The 11726-nt window shown below is 39.2% G+C and overlaps 1 protein-coding gene across 2 annotated transcripts; it reads left to right on the top strand.

The window, feature by feature from the left end:
- The first annotated feature begins 427 nt into the window (after positions 1–427).
- pkd2 (polycystic kidney disease 2) lies at positions 428–10983 on the top strand. 2 transcript variants are annotated; one of them, XM_046047905.1, is made up of 15 exons: positions 428–1710; positions 2529–2642; positions 3891–4024; positions 5056–5306; positions 5477–5701; positions 6093–6321; positions 6424–6594; positions 6712–6893; positions 6986–7106; positions 7192–7290; positions 7540–7661; positions 7794–7911; positions 8078–8238; positions 8704–8851; positions 9991–10983. In XM_046047905.1, the coding sequence occupies exons 1-15, from the start codon at positions 1299–1301 to the stop codon at positions 10198–10200; spliced, it is 2697 nt and encodes an 898-aa protein (XP_045903861.1). In that variant the 5' UTR covers positions 428–1298; the 3' UTR covers positions 10201–10983. The 2 variants fall into 2 exon arrangements, with proteins under 2 accessions (XP_045903861.1, XP_045903860.1); XM_046047904.1 differs by having other exon boundaries at positions 8075–8238.
- The last annotated feature ends 743 nt before the right edge of the window (positions 10984–11726 follow it).

The raw sequence follows: 11726 nt of genomic DNA, 5'->3' as shown, positions 1-11726 counted from the left end.
TACATTCTATTTGTCCAAGTAATGTTATATGCATTCGATTATATTGTAACAAGTCTGATAAGATAAATGAGATGTTATAGTAATTAAATTTTTGGAGACTGTGCAGCTTAGATGCTTTATTCAAAAAGAAAACTCTGAACAGTAACTTTTGAATTGTAACCTACAGTAACTTTTAACATTTGTTGTTTGGTTGCTGTATCTGAAAACCCAAACTGGACACTTGGAAACTTACACTTACACATAGTTGTGGTTTTGTCCTAAAATGGCTTCCACACAACTTTTCCCAACATAGTTTTAATGTGCAAAGCGTTTGAGCTATGTGCCATACTTGTAGATGTTATGTAGTTCTCATTGGAGATCACTTGGTTTTGCATCTGGAGTGCAGGTCCCATAGCAACCACTGACCCAAACATACAGAGATTATGTAACGCTAACTTCAGTATTCATCTAAATACTATATTATACATTTTTAAGCAAAGGCAATGCATAATGAGCGACATTAAGGGTTCAAAAAGCTTTTAAATAACGCTTTCAAAGAAAAGTATTAGGCTACTTTGAGGAACTAAACTCTGATCTTTAGACACAAGCGCTCCCAAACGAGTCTGATCTTTACAAGCTGTAAATTCAAACCGTTAATTTAGAAAATATTTCATTTAAATGGACTAAAATGGATATTTCAATAAGGTAAAAAAAATTTCCACAGAGGCGTTTTCCATCCTTTACTGCGACGCCATGACTTCTAATGTAATCCGAGTCCTGACCAAATGAGAATCAGAGATTTTTTGGGGAACAGTTCAAGAACAAGATGGCTGTCCTGGGGCAAGCAAAGTAACTTTCTTGTTTAACGTAAACACAGCGTTTCTGAGCGGTCGTCAAGCTCATGTGAATAGCTAATTAGGTAACAACTTTAAAAGCTTTAAAGGCATCGCTTTATAACCACGGACATCGTTTTTGAGACGGAATGAGACGGAATGAAGATTGCTTGATGTTTTCTCGAGGAAAGTTTTCTTAACGGTTTGTTGAGAGTGAAAACGTTGGCTATGAGGAGCAGGACTGCGTTATCGTTACTTAAATGTATCTATTGTGACTTTTTACAGACAGTGTAACGGTGTATATATCTAGGTTATTTAGTTAACTTAGTGTATTGACTACGTCTGCGTTGTTAGTTCGTCAGTAAAATTACCCGAAGTGCTTCAGTCAACATTTATTAGAGGTTTTTGCGTTTTTGTCTAACGTTAACTTTTTCAGATGCCCCACATTAGATAAAAAAAAAAAGAGTAACATTAGCTATCTGGACCATGAGTTCATCTCGAGTCAGACCGCAGAGCCAGACTGTCAGGGTGCCGCACCGACTCGACACAAGCGAAGGGATAGAGATGGAGAACATGCAGCATCAAGACCTGGGTCTCGGAGGAGTAATAGGCACCCCGTCCCCTCCGTCCAGACAAGCATGGAGTCGTGATAACCCGGGGTTTGAGCCTGAGGATGAGATTATGGAAGCCGACTGGCCTCCAGCGAGTCCCGGGAGGAGGTCAGTGTCCACGGGCTCCAGCAGCAGCTGCAGCAGCGGCCTGGGCAGCTACACCGGCGGAGGCAGCAGCACCCACATCCCCCGAGGAGGACTCTACCCGACCCCGACCGTGGATGCCCAGCAGCAGGACAGACACGAGCACCCCAGCTGTATGAAGCAGATACTCCAAAAGATCAGAAGTTAGTTACTCTCTTTATGCTTTTTAAACTTGTAAGCGTGGGAGAGTCTTTCATATAATAAGTTATTAATCCTCTACAGATCAGTAACATCATGATAATGTATAAATATATTGATATTGAAGTTTATCAAGTTTCATTTACTGTACAGTAAGCCATCCATCCTAACCCAGCAAATATGAAGGGGACTTTCATGAGTAGGTACAGTATGTCAACCTCCCTCTATTGTTATCAGTGCACTTACAGTAGACAGCTGCTAAGTAGTAATAATAATAATAATAATAATATCTTTAATAGAGCACTTTTTAAAAGCCCAGGTTACAAAGTGCTTCATAAAAGGCAGCAAATTAGAATCAACAATTGTAATGTAATCAAGTATGACATCAAACCAAACTTACATGTAACACAGACATTATGTGGACCAGAATAAAATAGATAAAACAAATCCCAGTAATATAAGATCATTAAAAAGTAAAATGAAGTAAAAAAGAAAATCAGGACAAGCTCTCTGATTAAAATTTAGTATTTAAGATTCTGATTCTGATTAAGAAGAGATCTCTGTTCTTACTGTCACTTCTTAAATCGTCATCTTCAGCACATTTTCTGAGGTGGACACATTTGATCAAGTGGGGTCTGTGGTTTAATATTTATATATCTGAAAACCACTAGTGCAGCCAATGCACTACTGCTCTGTCTAGCTTCATAGCTAGAGTCTAAGGAAAAGCTGTACTGTAAGTTTTACAGCAATATTTATGTAATCATGTATCCCTATGTGCTGTAAATATGCTGATGTCCTCTTGAATTGCTGTTTCTCTTTGCAGTTCTGTGGGGCACGGAGCTGATGGAGGACAGTGACAGCAGTCGAGAAAGGTACCTCAGGAACGTACTGAGGGAGATGCTCACATATTTTGCATTCCTCATTACCACTTGCATCTGTAAGTAAACGCTAAAAATCCTTCTTTGGTTGACACAAAATGACATATGATGTGTGCACAATGCTCACTGATGAGAAATCAGATTTCTGCAAAGGCATTTTGTGCTAGCCGAGCCTCATCATGTGCTACAAGGCACTGTTAGGACATAGTCCACCTTCCAGTCTTAAACTGTTTCCCAGTTCAAATCTACATATTAATTCTAATCAGGTTTTTGGAGTATGAAGTGTTTTCACAATGGAAATATGGCAAACTTTGGTATTCTCAAAACAGTTAGTTTGCATATTAAATCAGCTTGTGAGCATGCTGTTGATTTCCACTATTAAAAAGGTAAATAAATTGTTCTTTGTGTTGCGACAGTTGCAGGAAGATCTCAGGAAGCAAAACAAAAAGAACTCTTTTGGAAAACCTTTTTAGTATAAGTATAAGTATAAGTATAATTAGCGTTTGCTATTTGTTTAATGGTAGTCAGCACCCATTGCATCATATCCTGTTATTTCAAAACAGTAAAGTAAATGCAAAAAAACCAAATCAGGGCCAAAAACATTCTCAGTTCTGAATTAGGACCTGCGGTGTAAACATGGTCTTAGATAGAGAATGGTTACATGGTTTAAGAAACACGCACAAAATATGTTTTATGTCATTTTGGTAACATAAAACTGAATGCTTGTTCCCTAAAAGCTAGTCCTGGACTGAACAGACGGTTGATCCAAGTGACTCATTGAAAGCTCTGTAAAATGTATTACAAAGTACGCAGGCCTGGGCACCTTTCCTGTAGCTCTGAAGTTCTTTTCCAAGCTCAGAGTAAATGCTTAATGGTTTTGGCATCTGAAAATCGGATCTTGTAAACAAATTGATGGACATTTAAAATACGTGCGATGAGAAAAATTATGGTAAAGCTTCTCTACTCTCTTTTTGCTGCAGTGAAAAATGCGGTTTAGGGTGGATCAGGAAATTACTTCCTGGCAGACTTAATTATGGCATATTCTGCCAGGCAGAGCTTGACTATTAAAAACAGTTTCCAGAGCTAGGAAGAGAAAAAAGTAATGCATAGGTGAAACTAAATTATAATTTTGAGAGAGATGTTCCTCATACTGGATGTAAAGCGCATATTTATGTACACACAAAGCATTCACTCTGTGTTAATTGTCCTGTTTGTCATTCTGCATTTTAACAAGGGCTTGTTATGCTAGTGCTAATTAGAATATTACTTTCAGTAATGGTTATGTTATGTTACGATTTGCTCTGCAGTGACATATGGAATGGTGAGCGCCAATATGTACTACTATACCAAAGTCATGTCTCAGCTCTTCCTGGACACACCGCTGTCTGCCGCGGACCCTTCCACTTTTAGAGACCTCTCAACCATGGAGGATTTCTGGAAGGTAAAATGAAAGATTCATGTCTGTTTTGGGTCAAATCCTTTGTCAAGCTAAAGTGTTAGTTGTAATTTTTATCAGTGTGTTATCTTGATAAAGGAAGCTTGCTGAATACTTGCTGAATGCAAGTATTTAAAATAGTTTTGGGAAATACACTTATTGGCTTTCTTGCTGCGCGTTAGATGAGAAAATCCATACAACTCTAATCTGTCTGTTAATTATAAGTCCCCAGAAGTAATTGGTTAGCTAAATTTGGCATAAAGACTGGAAACGGGGAAACAGCTAGTCTGGCTAAGAGTAACAGAATATGCCTACCAGCACCCAGTTAGTGAGCATCAGAGGTGCTGGTAGGTGGACTTTGGTTTTCCTTCTTACAGAACCAGAACAACTGTGTCTTCCTGTTTTCAGTTTATGCTAAGCTAAGCGTGCCTGTTGCCTCAGTGCAGACGAGATAGTGGTACATCGATCTTCTCATGTAACTTGCGTCAAGAAAGTGGACAAGTGAATTTTCCAAAATGTCCAAAACTTCTTCTTTAATAAGAAGAGCTCTTAGTCTTTAGAAAGTAATCAAAGCAAATTTTTGGACATCTTATAATGCCAGCAAATAGAGTACATCAGAGCTTTTTCATGCATTCGGGTAATGCAGTTCACAACTGTAGTTCCATTTCAATAGAAATATATATCGGTGGAAGTACTTTTCAGAAGTAATTCAAGGGACGGAAATATTGTTCCAGCATAGGGGAAAAGTACAGCAGCTATAACCTTCATACACATTAGTAAAGTCTGTCTATAGTGAGATTATAGTAAGATTACATGAAAAATCACCAAAAACTGTGAACTGTCAGAGTTGAGCTATGCACAATAGACATTGGTTGCTTGATTCTTAATATTAAACTTCACAATTTGTACTGCAGGAAAGACAATGATACAAAAAACAAATCACAATGGTTAACCTTCAGGTTAATTGTGTTTCTCATGTCTGAATACTGCCGCCTGGTCTCTTCTGCATCATAATCCTGACGGGTCTACCATTATAGTTCACAGAGGGACCTTTCCTCAATGGCATGTACTGGGAGGTGTGGTACAACAACAAGAACCTCCCGGAGAATCAGAGTCTCATCTACTACGAGAACCTCCTCCTTGGGGTGCCACGGCTCCGGCAGGTCAAAGTCCGTAATGAGTCCTGCTACGTCCATGAAGATCTGAGAGACGAGGTTCAGGACTGCTACAACATGTACACCCCAACCAACGAGGATACTACCTCTTTTGGCCCGAAGAATGGAACTGCGTAAGCCCACGCTTTTGATTTGATAGTGCTTGATTTTGACTTTGGTGCTGAAAGAGACACATTTTCTTTATTCTCAGTTATGTTACAAAGCAGCTTTTTACATTCCCAGTTTTAAAGGAGACTAGAGCTGAAACAAATGTCTACATCGTTTTCTTTCTGGTGTCTCCTAGGTGGGTGTATGCGACAGAGAGTGAGACGAATGGGAGCAGTTACTGGGGTCAGGTATCTAAATATGGAGGTGGAGGATACTACCAAGACCTGTCTCGTACGAAAGAAGAGTCAGCAATCCAACTGCAGTTTCTCAAAGACCACATGTGGCTGGACAGAGGCACCAGAGCAGTGTTTCTTGACTTCTCTGTGTACAATGGGAACATCAACCTCTTCTGCATTGCCAGGTAACAATCATCAGTAACAGCCTATCCATTTACAGTGTAATCTAGGGCCATGAGATTTCTGATTTATTGACTTGAAACCATGTGCACCTGGCAGGAATAAAATGCTTTAAACAAGAAGGCACATAATTTACATCTAACTTGGCTAATGCAACTGTAATGATGAAACTACAAAAGGACATAATTTTTGGAGAAAATACTGGAAAAAATGCATATGACAATTTCCCAGAGCCCAAGGTGACCTCTACACATTGCCTCTTTTGACTGAGAAACATTTCTAAATCCAAAGATATTCAATGTAGAACAAGTACAGTGCTGTCCATGATAACAGCACCAGCTTGTAACTACTATTGTATGAACACTCACAGTGAATATAATTTGATGCATTTGTCAGGTTGTTGGCGGAGTTCCCTGCTACTGGCGGGGTGGTGACCTCTTGGCAATTTCAAACCGTGCGTCTAATACGATATGTGTCCAGCTGGGACTACTTTGTTGGTGTTTGTGAGGTGGCATTCTGCCTATTCATCCTTTACTACGTGGTGGAGGAGGTGCTGGAGATCCGCATTCACCGCCTGCATTACTTCAAGAGCCTGTGGAATTGTCTGGATGTTATCATTGTCACAGTGTGTATGAAAGTCATATGCAGGATTATTAAAGTCAATAATAATCATTTTAATTTGTCATTCACTGACTTTGTCATTTTGCTATTTCTGCTCTATTTTCAGTTAAGTGTTGTTGCTATTATTATGAACATAACCAGAACAGCCACGGTTGGCAACCTTCTCAAAGGCCTGTTGGAGAACCACACTGCTTATCCCAGTTTTGAGCCTCTGGCCAACCTGCAGGTCCAGTTCAACAACGTGGCTGCAGTCATCATCTTTTTTTCCTGGGTCAAGGTATAAATCTTTTCCTTTTGGTTCGAAATCTGTCCAAAATTACATTAGTGGAAACACCAGGACCCAGCTGCTTTGAAGTCGACTAATGCTGACGATTAATTTCTCTCGTCCTCTCAGCTGTTTAAGTTCATCAACTTCAATAAGACCATGAGTCAGCTCTCCAGCACCATGTCTCGCTGTGCCAAGGACCTTGTGGGCTTTGCCATCATGTTCTTCATCATCTTTCTGGCATATGCTCAGCTAGCCTACTTGGTGTTTGGGACCCAAGTCAACGATTTCAGCACTTTCCAAGCCAGCATGTAAGAGCATTCAAAGTATTGTCCACAAATGTACCTCTGACAACTGATGTTTCCTTTTGTTTAAAATTGTTGAAATGTTTTGCTGTTTGTAGTTTCACGCAGTTCCGTATCATTCTGGGAGACTTTGAGTTCTCAGAAATAGAGGAGGCGAATCCTGTGCTCGGACCTATCTACTTTACAACCTTTGTCTTCTTCATTTTCTTTATTCTCATGGTGAGTAGCAGATTCACACTTGTGTTGGTTGATGTTGTTTGCACATATGCGCTTCACTTTAATTTTCTCGTCTCTTTCTAAAAAGAACATGTTCCTGGCCATCATCAATGACACATACTCTGAGGTGAAGGCTGACATGTCCCAGCAGAGGACCGAGATGGAAATGACTGACCTTATTAAGAAGGTATTGAACTACATGTATCATTTATTTTAGCTAGACGGATATCCATTAAATTGACACTAGCCGCCATGCCATTAATGACAGAACAGCTGAGGGATGAAAGTGTAGGACCTAAAGGTGCTATTTTAGGTGAGGCAGCCACTATAATTTGCTGCAAGTATCATCTGTAACAACGTAACAACATTACGCAACTGACTTGTTCAGGTAAGTCCAAATGTAATATTAAGTATTCTCCTGATTCTCCTCTCTTAGGGTTGTAACAAAGCTTTGATGAAATTGAGACTGAAGAAGACGGCGGTGGACGACATCTCCGACAGTTTGCGTCAGGCCGGGGGCAAACTGAACTTTGATGAACTTCGCCAGGACCTTAAAGGGTGAACAAACGCTCAAATAATGCTAAAAGCTTTTGACCTTCATGATATTATTTCAGTATTTGTGTTTGGTTTTGTATATATCAAATTCATGTTACGTGTCCTCAGTGTGGTTTTGGTTTCTTCTTTGCTCAGAAAGGGCCACACAGATGCAGAGATTCAGGCCATCTTTGCAAAGATTGATCACGGTGGCGATCAGGAGCTGACGGAGCACGAACACCAGCAAATGAGAGACGACCTGGAGAAAGAGAGAGTGAGTGATGGTGCTTGTTCCATCTGTTAAACAAAAGTTGATGGTTTTACTTTAGTTTTTGATTGGTGCTGATGAAAAACACAGCACACCCTGCATATATGTGGTCGCGTACACTCAGCCACAACATCTGCAGATGTTCAGTGTGTTTTTGCTCGTATGCTAGGAGGACTTGGATCTGGAACGCAATTCGCTGACAAGACCCAACAGTGGGCGGAGCTTCCCTCGTACCCAGGATGACTCGGAGGAAGACGATGACGAGGATAGTGGCCACAGCTCTCGTCGTCGCGGCAGCAGCTCAGGGGGTGTCCCCTATGAAGAATTTCAAGTGTATGGAGCTTTTCTTATTATTATTCTGTGATTTATTAACTGCTACACATTTATTCACCCAATAACTAACTGAAAGTTGAAATAAAAACTGATAAATAATAAAGAGATAATATACATAGATATGCTACTGAAGTACAGGTGAGGCTGACGGTGCATAAAAACTAAACTACAGCCTGCAACAGATGGTCATTTTTATTATCAGTTGATCTGTAGATTATTTTCTCAATTAATTGATTCATTCATCATAAAAACTAAACTGAAGAAAAACAGCACATCTTCAGATAACAGTATACTGGCCAATAATATCAGTCGAGCTTTACTTAGAGGCCCCCCTTTTGTCAAAAACATCGCTGCCCGTTTTTCTGTTTTGAGTTTTTAATACTAATCTGAATTATTATGACTGAAGTAGTCTGACACATTTAACATGTAATATAATAAGGGCACTAATGGCTTTCTGTTTCACAGGCTGGTGAGGCGCGTGGACAGGATGGAGCACTCCATCGGCAGCATAGTCTCCAAGATAGACGCTGTGATCGTGAAGCTGGAAGCCATGGAGCGAGCTAAACTCAAACGGAGAGATGTGCTGGGCAGGCTGCTGGACGGCGTCATGGAGGTGATATGTAGTGGATACACAGTCAGCGCGTTTACATGCACTTAAAGCTGCTAAAATATTTTCAGTGGATGACGAATGACTGTTTATACGTGATGGGGGTTTCTCATAGTGACGAACCCACCGATAATTATAATTATCACCAGACTGCAGTTGACATTTATAGCATATTTTAGCAGCTGAAGAGCCAGATATTTTTCTGAAGAGTTGGTAGACACCACAAACAGAGCTGAAACAAGAGTGAATTTTGGATTTAGATTCATCAGGTGGTTAGGAATGTGACTCCAAATAAATGAATTATGTTGCTCCGTATCTGCTAGTAGATAGTGTTAATAGGCAACAGATTTGCAGTGTCAACTAAAAAGGTGAGAATAGGTGTGTTTGACTTCATGCGGCGCTGCGCATTGCTGACTTAACGTGATGCATGCTGGTTAGAAATCGTGTCCGACTTTTGCCGGCACTGCAAAACAGCACCGTGTCACAACATTAAAACCTTGCGGGAGCAAGGTGGCTGCGGTCGCCGAGTTCGGTGGCCGCAGTTGCTTTTCTCCGGCTGCACAAAGTTGGAACCAAACTTTTTGCAAAGAAAAATGCCACGAGACCAGGCATTGATCAGAGTTCACAGTAAGCTCAAGCAGGTAGATTGAGTCCGACTTGACAACGCCGTTTTTATTCCCCGCCCCTGCAGTTGCATACAGCTCACGTTAGACTATCAAGTTGGCGAAAGTCAGCCGCCGTCATCTCGAACAACCTAATATGTCAGCGTTGTGTTAAAATACACTTTTTGTGTAACTTGATGCATCTTTATATTCAAAAGCCTCTATTTCCACCACTGAACATTTGACTATTTATAAAATTAAGACTCGTTTGTGGTGTATGGACAAGCTGTGCTCTCACTGCACAAAACACACAAAATAAAAAATAATCAGGAAGCAACATCTTAAATCCCTTATTCAATCAAAATAAATAAGCCATGCTTCCATAATGAGGTTGGGGGGAAATATTGTCCTGCTGCATGTATTGTAGATGCAGATTTACAGTAACCAGGCTACAACAGTGCACATTGTCAGATATCCTGCGTAACCTGGTTTCTTATGTGCATGTAACCAAACTATACAAGTGAATCTGTTTATGTCTGTCAGGATGAGCGTCTGGGAAGAGACACAGACGCCCACAGGGAGCAGATGGAGCGGCTGGTGAGGGAGGAACTGGAGCGATGGGAGTCTGATGATATGGTCTCACAGGTCAGCCACCCACAGCCAGCCACTCCTGTCGGCCCCCGGCCCCGTCCCTCCTCTTCCTTGTCCACCGACGGCCTTGAGGCAAGCACAAATGGGAGCGGCCATGTGTGAGGACTTGGCCCAGGGAAGAATATTCCACTCTGGCAAGAAAAACTCTCTATTTGAAATTTCCCGGCAGCGGTACAAGTAGTTGTGGGACCATTTTTGAAGAACAAAATAAGGTACTTTATTGAAGCGGTTTAAATTTTTTGACGTAATACAAAAGAGGTGATAAAATCAAATGCACCTCACCTGAAATACTTAAATGCACTGAAAATGAGACATCTGAAAATATTCACTCAACTGTCTTTTATAAAGTATTTCTTTAATAGGACCTAGAAAGAAAACTGTTTGAAAGACATTAAATAATAATGAAAGATTTACAGTACATTATTACATCACATTATTGGATATAATACACCAGCCTTAAACCATACTCAGTTGTACACAGCGTATTATTTTAGTATAATATGAGAAATATGCTCACCTGCTTTGATTACTGTATCCACACATCTTTGCATTTACACAAATACCAAAAAGGCGTTTCTATGACTTTTAATTTCACTTATTAGTTTATTTTTGTTCATTTTAATACACAGTAGGTACAAGTGCGGCACATTCTGTCATATTTACTTATACTCTGTACAACAATGAAACTTCAAATTAAATATTATCATTTAATGATTTATATTGTAACTTAAAACAAACTTCGATTTGGAGTGCATCTAGTGTTCATGGGAAACCCATGCATTTAATATTTTTTCTCTGTGCCTTACTTTTTTTTTTTTTTTTTTTTTTTTACTTACTTTTATTTTATTTTTTCTCTTTTATGCCAAATAAAGTGTTCAAATATAAGTTTGTTTTATGTGTTATTCTGTCTCTGGTTTGGGTTATAATTCATTTAAAGTGACAAGAAAACAACCATAAATTATGATCACATGTCCTTACTTGCTTTTACTTAGTTTTAGGTAGATATAAAGCCTCATGAAATTAATTCATGGTATCGTGGATAATAATACAGAATCTTTAATTTAAACTTTAATTTTGTGTCTGAGACAACAAGATGTATTTTCCCACAATGCAATCGAAATTTATTTTATGCACTAAGCTACAAGGCTCAATTATGCAAGAACCTATTTATGACATATTTTCTGAAAATATCCTTAAAAAAAAACTATGGTATCTGGTTCTAATTAAAGAGAACATACAAACAAAGGTTCGTTATTTCAGTTGTTGTATTTAGCTATATTGAGTTTTTGATTAGTTGAGTTTAATTTCCAGAGAAATGTCCTTGAAAGAAAAGCTTTATTTAAACCCAAGTCAATAAATGTGTTATTAATTCATTATTGTAACTATTCATTTGAATAAACTGATTTGAAGTGTACTAATTAACACTGTAATACTACCAAATTAGTTATTTCTGAAAAAAAAAAAAAAAACTACAGACCTGTAAAATAAAGCATTTTCAAGTATTCTTTTCCGGTTACCGTTTGGTTTGTTTTCGCTTGTTATTTTAAGCCATATTAATTAATTAATTAATTAAGTCTTTAGTCTTGTCTTTAGTGCTGTAACAATTGCGATGTGGCGGTATCATTTTA

The sequence above is a fragment of the Micropterus dolomieu genome, linkage group LG04 (genome assembly GCF_021292245.1).
Source record: "Micropterus dolomieu isolate WLL.071019.BEF.003 ecotype Adirondacks linkage group LG04, ASM2129224v1, whole genome shotgun sequence".
NCBI lineage: Eukaryota > Metazoa > Chordata > Actinopteri > Centrarchiformes > Centrarchidae > Micropterus > Micropterus dolomieu.
Note: the sequence above shows the minus strand (reverse complement) of the source record. Positions and strands in the feature narration are given on the sequence as shown.